We start from the raw sequence: 12016 nt of genomic DNA, 5'->3' as shown, positions 1-12016 counted from the left end.
ACCTTTTGGGCAGTGGGCTAGATTGTCTTCCCATTATAGAAACCACCTCCATTCATGTCCATTGAAATGAAAATTGGGTAGTTTTTATAACAGCTGGGTGATTTGACCCTCTGGTTTACCACCCAAGCAGTGAATCGTCCCATTGAGCAACATCGGGAAAGGCCCAAGGTTTCCAGACTTCCAGTTTATGTTGAATTAGCTGAGTTCAAACGTCATGGAATCACAGAATGACAAAATTATTACAGCGCAGAAGGAGGCCATTTGGCCCATCATGTTTGCAACAGCTCTCCGAATGAGCAATTCACTTAGTGCCATTTCCCACCTTCTCCCCATGACCCTGCACATTCTTCCTTTTCCATATAACAGTCTAATTCCCTTTTTGAATGCTTCAATCGAACCTGCCTCCACCCCACTCTCAGACAGTGCATTCCAGACCTTAACCACCCACTGCGTAAAAAAAGTTTTTCCTCATGTCACTTTTGCTTCTTTTACCAATTACTTTAAATCTGTGCCCTCTTATTCTCGATCTTTTCACAGGTGGGAACCGTTTCTCCCTATCTACTTTGTCCAGACCTCTCATGATTTTGAACACTTTTATTGAATTTCCTCTCACCCTTCTTTTCTCCAAGGAAAACAGTCCTAACTTCTCCAATCTATCTTCATAACTGAAGTTCCTCATCCCTGGAACCATCCATGTGAATCTTTTCTGTACTCTCTCCAGTGCCCTCACATCCTTCCTAAAGTGCGGCGCCCAGAACTGGATGCAGTACTTCAGATGAGGCCGAACTAGTGTCTTATACAAGTTTAACATAATCTCCTTGCTCTTGTACTCTATGCCCCTAGTAATAAAGTCCAGGATATTGTATGCTTTATTAACCACTCTCACAACCTGTCCTGCCACCTTCAAGACGTATGCACATATACACCGAGGTCCCTCCGCTCCTGCACCCCCTTTAGAAATTTACCCTTTATTTTATATTGTCTTTATATTGTATTTCTTCCTACCAAAATGAATCACATCACATTTCTCTGCATTGAACTTCATCTGTCACCTGTCCGTCGATTCCACCAACTTGTCTATATCCTTTTGAAGTTCTACACTATCCTCCTCACAGTTCACAATGCCCCCAAGTTTTGTGTCATCTGAAAACTTTGAAATTGTGCCGTATATACCAAGGTCTAGGTCATTAATATATATCAGGAAAAGCAAGCGTCCCAACACTGACCCATGGGGAACTCCACTACAAACCTTCCTCCAGCCCGAAAAACATCCATTAACCACTACTCTTTGTTTCCTGTCACTCAGCCAATTCTGTATCCATGTCACTACTGTCACATTTATTCCATGAACTATAAGTTTGCTCACAAGTCTATTATGTACCACTGTATCAAATGCCTTTGGAAGTCCATGTATGCCACATCAACTGCATTGCCCTCATCAACCCTCTCTGTTACCTCATCAAAAAACGCCAGCAAGTTAGTTAAACACCATTTTCCTTTGACAAATCCATGCTGGCTTTCCTTAATCACCCCGCATTTGTCCATGTGACTATTCATTTTGTCCCATATTATTCTTTCCAGAAGTTTCCCGGCCACCGAAGTTAAACTGACTGGCCTGTAGTTGCTGGGCTTAACTTTACACCCTTTTTTGAACAAGAGCTTGCAATTCTCCATCCTCTGGCACCACCCCCAAGTCTAAGGAAGACTGAAAAATTTTGGCCAGTGCCTCTGCAATTTCCACTCTCACTTCCCTCAGTATCCTTGGATGCATCTCATCTGGTTCTGGTGTCTTATCTATGTAAGTACAGACAGCCTATCCAATACCACCTCCTTATCAGTTTTAAATCCCTCTAGTGTCTGAATTACCTCCTCTTTCACCATTGCCTGGATTGCATCTTCTTCCTTGGTAAAGACAAATGCAAAGTATTCATTTAATACTTCACCTATGCTCTCTGCCTCTCTGCGCACATTCCCTTTTTGGTCCCTAATCGACCCCACTCCTCCTTTTACCACCTTTTTACAATTTATATTCCTATAGAAAACTTTGGGATTCTCTTTATTGTTAGCTGCCAGTCTCTTTTCATGTATTCTCTTAGCTTCTCTTATTTGCTTTTTCACTTCCTCTCTGAACTTTCTTCAGCCTGGTTCTCAATTATATTTTCTACCTAGCATCTATCATAAGCACACTTTTTCTTCTTTATCTTAATCTCTACCTCTTTTGTCATTCAGGGAGCTCGGGATTTGTTTACCCTACATTTCCCCTTCGAGAGAACATATCTTGACTATACCTGAAGTATCTCTTCTTTGAAGGTAGCCCATTGTTCAGCTACCATTTTTCCTGCCAGCCTTTGACTCCAATTTATTCATCCCAGATCTGTTCTTACCCCACTGAAGTTGGCTTTCCCCCAGTTAATTATTCTTACTCTGGATTGTTCTTTGTCCTTTTCCATAGTCAGCCTAAACCTTATGATGCAATATCACTACCCCCAATGTTTTCCTACTGACCCTTGATCCACTTGGCCCACCTCATTCCAAGAACCAGATCCAGCAGTACCTCCTTTCCCGTTGGACTAGAAATGTAACTGCTGTAGAAAATTTTCCTGAACACCCTCTAGGAGCTCTTGCCCCTCACTGCCCTTTACACAACTACTATCCCAGTCTATGTTTGGATAATTAAAGTCCCCCATTATAACTACCCTATAATTTCTGTCCAACATGGAGAGAATGCAGGCATTGCAAGTGGTCTCAACATTCCAAAACAAACGAGAGGAAAATTTAGGAAGGCTGCTGATTGTTTTCCACTGATCTCAGCCGGCAATGAGCATGTATTGGTGAATCGTTCATCAGTTCTCACTCTGCAGGTTTGCCCATGAACAGTGGCCACTTGTAAGATCCACCATCATACATAGACCTGTATTCTAACATAAGGAGAAAAGGAAAGGTTAAATTTCCAAAAAGAAAAGAGGGGTAGATTCTTTTTTTTGACATGAAAGGAGAGGTAGTAATTCAACACTTGTAGGACACTACTTATCACTTTGTTCCTGCCATATTAGGTCCACCATGATTTTGGAACATACTGAGAAATAGGTGAGCAGTATTCCCACACAAAGTAAATTGGGATTCTATACTGCATATAGGACCATGAAGTACCAATCCAGTGGTACCGGACACACAGCGACCTAAGTAGTTATCCTAAAAGGGACCATGGCAGGATGCTGCAGAAATGCCAAAGATAGTTGTGCTATTGATTTTTCTAGGGCCTGAAAGGCACGAGTACTCTTCCTGGCCCCATCAGACAAAACCTTCCCATCCACTGTCAGTTGCTCAGAGGGATCTCCTTCCTCTCTTGTAAAGCTTTACTTCCAGTTCAGCTCTGTAGAGGAACCAGCATGTTTCCCACTTCACTGCCAATTGGCAAGCTGCCTATCAATACTTGTGCATTGGCAGCTCACCAAAAGTATCATAATGAGACTTGGCCATGAAAATGACTCCGGCATCTTGCTGGCAGTGATCAGGTGGAAGATGCAACTGCTTCATCCACCGCCCACTAGATGTGCATCTAAACCGAAAGTCGCTACCAAGATCTCTCCAGTGACAACAGCTGCAACAACCAACATTGCAGTTTTGTCATATCTAATGGTACTGACATATAGTATAAGCAAAAAATGCAGCATAAGTCCACTGGATACTGCATCTCCAATGTGCACGTCTTACATCATAACTATTGTGATGCATCACTCCTCATTATTTCGTCAAATACAACAAGGTAAATCTTTTGAAGTGAGGCCTCTAGCAGAGTGTTGCAAAATTTACTGTAAAATGGGTATTCAGCAGATCCCTGACAAGCGACCTTTATTTATGGAAATGCAAGTTAAGAGAGTTCCAAGTGCATTACTCAAACAAGTTTTCCACTGGTAAATCACCACATCCAGAGAGGGAAAATGATATTCAAATGTCACATAGCTGGATTACTATCAAACACTACAATTCAACAGAAATATTTACACATAAAATTGTATACAAACTAATTAAAGACATGTCAGTCATTTTCTAAGAGTTTAGAGAATAATAGTGGCTCTATCCAGTGTTTTGACATAGAGAATACACCATGGCTTTATGACCCAGAGCATCAAGATATGCTTGAGATCCCAAAACACTATACATTGCAGTAATGTACTAATAACTTGTAATTCTATTTTAAGTGGACTTAATCAAAATTTTAAGTGGACTTACATTTGTAAGACATTGACATATTGGACCATAGCATGTTAGAATATTCTGTTATGGATAAGGCAGTCATAGGTTGTGGGGGCATCAAGCCCAAACCTATTCTCCACTGTCACAGGTCATGGAATAACAATCAGAAACAGAAACCGGAGCCAATTCTCCCCTCCCAGATCATGTAGCTGTAAGACCAATTGTAACATCCCTATTACCACCCTGTTTGAGATAATCCAACCTCTTGGGACCTTCTTGATCTGTAGATTTCAGTTAATCATGTCTTAACCAGCTGAATCATAGAGGGAACCACTTCCAGTTTTTTAAAAAGAAATATTAACTGGTTTTGCAAGGAATGTGCTCTCCATATCCACCAATATATTCTCCCATTCTCCAGTCTAACTTCAAAATTGTATTTTTTTTTTATTCCATGCTCATAAACGAATTAAATTGCTTGCTTGCACTTGTGTCATCCACATCTCTCACATTTTAAAGCCGTGGGATCAGGTCTGTTTTCAATTTCTTTTCTGCAATGAAATTAAACCCAGTCTTTCTGTAGGACGGAATTGTTTCTGCCCTGACCTGCAGATAAATTGGTCCACTCCCACACATTTGGCTATTTATGAACTGACAAAGCTGATGCAGTGAAGGAAAGCAAATTGGATGTGAATCATGATTTCATTCAGTGTTTGTTGATAATTTCTGATGCAATAACTAAGGAGTAGCATTACCAATGATTGTTGAGATCACTGTGTTAAATAATGCCTTTCCAACTAGATACAGGAGAATGGAAAACAATGGGAGCTGACACAAAGAGAAAAGAGAAAAAAAGACAATAAAAATGATTGTTCCTTCCTTCCATTTGTAATAACAGCAATTTACAATAATATTAATGTCAATACCATTTTGAATGACTGCACAAAGACCAATAATTGGAGAAGTACTCCAAGTACTTCATGTGTCATCCCTGAGAGATGAGTTTATGCTGGTTGAATGAACAAGATAGTTCAGTTGGTTCCAGAGGAAACTGAACCACATGCATCAAATCTAAGCAAGTAAAGTGCACAATCTGATCATTGGATAATCTCACCAATAAAGAAAAGTCACATAAATTGACATTTTTGAAGAAATAATTAACCCCGAGCCCAGATGTGAAGCAGACTATTTAGCAATTCCATTCAGAAGTGCGATGTGTGCATGTTAATGATCTGAACTGCTAATGGATTCCTTCAGCTCACTGCCGTAATAAAGTGTTGGCTCAGTTCCCAGTTTCCATTTTGCCATTACAGATAAACAGTCGACTCAAAATCGATGCAGCAAATCAGAGTTCACCCCATTTATACTTTCTCAAACACATTATACTAATGTGGAAGAGTTCAGGTTCAGGCATTTCTATATCCATTACATTCAGGTGCTTTCAAACAAGGCATCAAAGACAAAATGCCAAACAGTTACGAATAGTAACTCAAAATAAGGATTGCCATAAAGAAGCAGGACAAGAAAATCTGACCCGTGTTCTCATGAACGATTTAGACTGCCAGCTACAGCTACAGTTCATTAATTTAAAGGAACAAAATGTGCTACTATTTGGTGAATATTCGACAGTGGCTGATGCACCCTTCACTTCAAGTTACATTTAGGCATTTTATGCAGAATTCTAAAAATAATGGCTTAGTTGAAATTCATTTTCTGCTTGAAAAGATGATTTGAGCTAAATGTTATTAGTCATTTGCCACCATTATATTAGTGCTATAACATGTTAGGCATTAATTTATCGGGCATGCATAAAAAAATCCCTTATTTTGTTTATTGACATTGGTGTTTATGTAAGATTTTTGTTACCATAGAAACATAGAAAAAAGGAGCAGGAGTAGGCCATTTGGCCCTTCGAGCATGCTGCGCCTTTCATTGTGATCATGGCTGATCATCCAACTCAGTAGCCTGTTCCAGTTTTCCCCCCATTTCCTTTGATCCCTTTAGACCCAAGAGCTATATCTAACTCCTTTTTGAAAACATACAATGTTTTGGCCTCAACTGCTTTCTGTGGTAACGAATTCCACAGGCTCACCACTCTCTGGGTGAAGAAATTTCTCCTCATCTCAGTCCTGAAAGATTTACCCCGTATCCTTAGACTATTACCCCTGGTTCTGAACTCCCCCACCATTGGTAACATCCTTCCTGCATCTACCCTGTCAAGTTCTTTTAGAATTTTCTAGGTTTCTATGAGATCCCGCCTCACTCTTCTGAACTCCAGCGAATATAATCCTAACCGACTCAATCTCTCCTCATACGTCAGTCCCACCATCCCAGGAATCAGTCTGGTAAACCTTTGCTGCACTCCCTCTATAGCAAGAACATCCTTCCTCAGATAAGGAGACCGAAACTGTACACAATATTCCAGGTGTGGCCTCACCAAGGCCCTGTATAATTGCAGCAAGACATCCCTGCTCCTGTACTTAAATTCTCTCACTATGAAGGCCAACATACCATTTGCCTTTTTTACCGCCTGTTGCACCTGCATGCTTACCTTCAGCAACTGGTGTACGAGAACACCCAGGTCTCGCTGCATATTCCCCTCTCTCAGTTTATAGCCATTCAGATAATAATCTTTTTCCTGTTTTTGCTACCAAAGTGGATAACCTCACATTTATCTACATTATACTGCATCAGCCATGCATTAGCCCACTCACTCAACTTGTCCAAATCACCTTGAAGCCTCTCTGCATCCTCCTCACAACTCACCCTCCAACCTAGTTTTGTGTCATTTGCAAATTTGGAGATATTACATTTAGTTCCCTGATCTAAATCATTAATATATATTGTGAATAGCTGGGGTCCTAGCACCGATCCCTGCGGTACCCCACTAGTCTCTGCCTGCCATTAGGAAAAAGACCCATTTATCCCTACTCTTTGTTTCCTGTCCGCCAACCAATTTTTTATCCATCACAATACACTACCCCAATCCCATGCGCTTTAATTTTACATGCTAATCTCTTATGTGGGACTTTGTTGAAAGCCTTCTGAAAGTCCAAATAAACCACATCCACTGCTCTTCCTCATCAACTCGACTAGTTACATCCTCGAAGAATTCTAGTAGATTTGTCAAGCATGATTTCCGTTTCGTAAATCCATGCTGACCTTGCCGATTCTACCACTGTTCTCTATGTGCTCTGCCAATAAATCTTTGATAACAGACTCTAGAATTTTCCCCACTACCGACGTCAGGCTGACTGGTCTATAATTCCCTGCTTTCTCTCTACCTCCCTTTTTAAATGGTGGGGTTACATTAGCTACCGTCCAATCTGTAGGAACTGTTCCAGAGACTATAGAATCTTGGAAGATGACCACCATTGCATCCACTTTTTCTCGGGCCACTTCCTTAAGTACTCTGGAATGCATACCATCAGGCCCTGGGGATTTATCGGCCTTCAAACCCATCAATTTCCCCAACACCATTTCTCTAGCAATACTGGTTTCTTTCAGTTCCTTTCTCTAACTAAACCCTGTGTTCCCCAACATTTCTGGTATGATAATTGTGTCCTCTTTTGTGAAGACAGAACCAAAGTATGCATTTAGTTGGTCAGCCATTTCTTTGTTTCCCATAATAAATTCCCCTGTTTCTGACTGTAAGGGACCTACATTTGTCTTCACCAATCTTTTTCTCTTCACAGACCTATGGAAACTTTTACAGTCAGTTTTTATGTTCCCCGCAAGATAGCTCTCATACTCTATTTTCCCCTTAATCAATCCCTTGGTCCTCCTTTGCTGAATTCTAAACTGCTCCCAATCCTCAGGTCTGTTGTTTTTCCTGGCAAATTTATATGCCTCTTCCTTGCATCTAATGCTATCTCTTATTTCCCTTTTAAGCCATGGTTTGGCTACCTTTCCCACTTTTGAGGCTTCAGAACTACCAGCCCTCTGATTGGGCCGGCAGGATCAGGAACCCCGCTTTCCTTAATTGGATGGCATGGCCACAGACACCCAGTTAGGAGGCTGCCTCTTGTAATATTGCTAAGCAGGTCTCTCTGCCGGCAAGTGCTAGTTTAGGACTCGTTTTTTACCCCGTCGTCAGGATCCTGATGTTCCCTCATAAAATTTAGCCCAATGTTACCATCACAAAAAATTTGTTAATTTTTATGAAGGTGCAGCAGCCTTTTTGGAGGCAGCAAAGGCACTATTCTTGATAAAAATCTGTGTTGGAGGAAATTGTGTGGCTCAGTGAGTTTAGTTTAGTTTGGAGATACAGCACTGAAACAGGCCCTTTGGCCCACCGAGTCTGTGCTGACCATCAACCACCCATTTATACTAATCCTACACTAATCCCATATTCCTACCATATCCCTACCACCTACCCATACTAGGGGCAATTTATAATGGCTAATTAACCTATCAACCTGCAAGTCTTTGGCATGTGGGAGGAAACCCACGCAGACACAGGGAGAACTTGCAAACTCCACACAGGCAGTACCCAGAATTGAACCCGGGTCGCTGGAGCTGTGAGGCTGCGGTGCTAACCACTGCGCCACTGTGCCACCCACTGGAATTTTCATATCTGGAACCTGGGTTTATATCCAGCCTGGTTGTTCTGATCAACATCTTGTCAGTCTGCTAGCTGGATGGGTCCTTTGTGAAATGAGCTTGAGCAGTTTCAATCCAGGTCTTCGCAGACAACAGCCTACAATACAAAAGATTTTGCAATCTCACTCGGAAAGGCCACAGGATGGCTGGTGTGAGAAATGGTAAAAAATGTCACACTGATGCAGCAAGTAGTACTCTTCTGAGTTAAGAGCTAAGGCATGTTGTTGGGGCAGAGTTGAGTGCCTTAGTTTGCACTATACCTGACCTGGAAGTAATTAATGCTGACACTAGATGCCTGACATGGGAACAGTTCCATTCCTAACACAAACATCCCTCACCATGATGAGCACAAAATGCATTAAAAAAATCAAAATGGCTTAGATATTCGATGGCACCACACTAGTTTTTGTGAAACATAGGAGCAGGAGTAGGCCATTCAGCCCCTCAAGCCTGTTCTACCATTTATAGAGATCATGGCTGACCTGTATCTTAACTCCATCCACCTGAATTGGTTCCATATCCTTTTATACTCTGGTCTATCAAAAATCTTCACTCTCCAATTTTAAATTATTAATTGAGCTATTATCTACTGCTTTTTTTTGGGAATGGGTCCACACTTACACCCCTTTGTCATGAAAAAAATGTTTCCTAAGCTCTCTCCTGATTTTAAGGATATGTCCCCTGGTCCTAGACTCCCCCATCAATGGAAAAAATTTCTCGATATCTACCCTATCTGCTTCTTTTAAAATTCTAAAAGCCTTCATCAAATCCCACCATAAAGTTCTATATTCAAGGGAATACAAGCCCAGTTTATATAATTTTACTTCATAATCTAACCTTGTAGCCCTGGTGAACCTGTGCTTCACCACTTCCAAGGTCAATATATCCTTTCTGAGAAACCATGCCCAGAACTGTAGACAGTACTCCAGATGTGGTCTAACCAGGGATTAGTATAACCGCAGCAAAACTTCCTCCCTTTTATATTTTAGCCCTCGAGATATAAAGGCTAACATTCCATTATCCTTTGTGATTAATTTTTTGTATCTGACTACAACATTTTAGTGAGCTGTGTACATGGACCTAAATCTCTTCAGACCTCCATTGTTCCAGCTTTTAACCATTTAAATGGGCACCTAAGCCTTCAATTTGGCAGGAATTATGAGCTGGACATGCATCGCCCACCAAATTGGTATAGGCAAAATAATAGGCATCCAGGGGCCCACACCAGAAACAGGCATTACAGCCTATGCATACACAAATAAGGGGGTGTATTCAGGAAAACCAGGTCTATATGAGCCCTAACCAGCGGTCCTTAAGGGACCACTGCAGGCCACCACCAAAAAGGTAAGTTTTTAAAAAATACTTATCTGAATGTGGAGCTAAGAGGTTTAGGAGTGCTACTCCCATCTCGCAGATTGTTGCTTGCCCTTCATCCTCCCACTTGCTTCATCTTCCTTGCAAGTTGTCTTTCCTTTCCCTTTAGGCACTTACCTGAGGCAGGTGCCAGTGACGCCAGCAGATTATTTTGTTGTGGATGCCATCACAGCTAAATCCAATCTTTGAGTTCAGCTACCATTCACATGGGCACTTTGCAACAGGAGCTATTATTAGCAGTAAGGAGTAGGAACCTTGCCCTATTTCTCCTCAGCCTTCCTAATTTAGCAGTACTGAGATCAATTCCAGGCCCCATAAATGCTGCTTTAGTTGAGGTAATCAAACTATACAAATCCCAAAAATTAAATCTGAAACCTTTCTTGTCAATATGGTTCAGTGCATTCATCCAAGCCACTGAAGGCAATAGTGTCCTTAGTACTTAGTTCAAAGACTTGGGAGTGTTTATGGATTTATGACAGTGTGAGCATCTAAGTAACACTTGCTTTGTCTTCTTTGAAAGGGTAAAGGCAAATTGAGGACCTACTGGCTGCTTGGAGAGAAAAAAGATGTTCCCGACATCGAACATGGGCATTTGGTGTGAATTGCTTGTGCACTATTATACTGCAGAGCAGTGGTTGTTCAAACTGTAGTTTATTTGTTACCAAAACAAATTTTGGCTATACTAATTTCTGGAGAACAGATCTTATAGAAAATATCTGTAGCCTAGATGTATTCCGGGTATATTTTATACCTGAACAAAGCTGCAAAACAAGTCATTTTTATTAAGATCTTTTTTCTTCTTAGCTGAATACTTTTCAACAATAAACCCTTATTTTTTGTGCTTTCTATATTAAGATTTATATAATGTGTTTGAGAAGATATGTAAATATAATATTTTCCCCATTTACAAGCTGTATATACTGTGTATCTAAGATATTGCTAAATATTTTGTTCAAATAAACTTGATAAAACCTGTTTGTTATTTCAGTAAATGCTCAGCATATTGAGAGATGACCATGTGTGCAAAATACTGAGTTAGGATTTAAGATACATTTTCAGGACCGTAAGATATTTTGGGGAAATGGAAAAAGGCCAATTGGTTCAACTAGCCTGTCCCTTTTTTGGCTGATCTCAACCCCAACTTCTCACCTTCTAAATCACTCGAGGGAGAACACATGTTGTTGACTTGTTAAATGTCTGCTGCAATGGTATTCCCTGATCTATTGCTCTAACAATGCTGCTGATACTGTACCACTACTGATTCAGTACCAGTGCTGTAATATTCAAGATAGTAATTGATATGACAAGTATCACAAATAATCACTGTAACTGGCTGAACACTGTAGGCCAGTATCCCATGACCAGCCAATCCCCTACTATCTTTACTATGTTTTACTAGCAATGCCATTTCATTCTTAAAAGCATTTGTTTATATTTTTCTGAAATAAAACTTGTTCAATTTCAAGTAAAATAGTTTAAACAATATTGAAATTTAAAGAAAGTAGATGGAATCAGAGCTGAATCCCTCTGACTCATCTTGGATATTGTTCCCATCTTACCTATTAAAGCTAATCATTGTGCAAAGCAACAATTTGCATTTATATATTTAATATAGAAGAATGTTCATGGGACTTCTCAGAAGTGGGATCAGACCAAAAAAAAAAGGAAATTGAGGCAAAGAAAGAGATATGAAGAAGGGTAACGAAAAGCTTGGTCAAAATGATAAGTTTTAAGGATGAGCTTAAAGGAGGAGAGGGAGGTGAGAAGGGGAGGATTTAATGGAGGGACTTCCAGAACATGGGGCCTAGATGACTAAAGGCACTCTCCATGGTGAGATAAAGGGAGG

The 12016-nt window shown here is 40.6% G+C and overlaps 1 protein-coding gene across 1 annotated transcript in view; it reads left to right on the top strand.

Moving 5' to 3' along the window:
* The window catches only part of npr2 (natriuretic peptide receptor 2), a 244287-nt gene extending 232703 nt beyond the window's left edge, over positions 1-11584 (top strand). The window contains exon 22 of the mRNA XM_068032500.1: positions 10691-11584. Within this exon, the coding sequence (XP_067888601.1) occupies positions 10691-10771 (81 nt within the window). The 3' untranslated portion in view covers positions 10772-11584. The remainder of the gene's footprint in view (positions 1-10690) is intronic.
* Positions 11585-12016: the final 432 nt, after the last annotated feature.

Source organism: Heterodontus francisci, chromosome 1 (assembly GCF_036365525.1).
Source record: "Heterodontus francisci isolate sHetFra1 chromosome 1, sHetFra1.hap1, whole genome shotgun sequence".
Lineage (NCBI taxonomy): Eukaryota > Metazoa > Chordata > Chondrichthyes > Heterodontiformes > Heterodontidae > Heterodontus > Heterodontus francisci.
The sequence above is the reverse complement of the archived record's forward strand: the minus strand, read 5'-3'. Positions and strand labels throughout refer to the sequence as shown.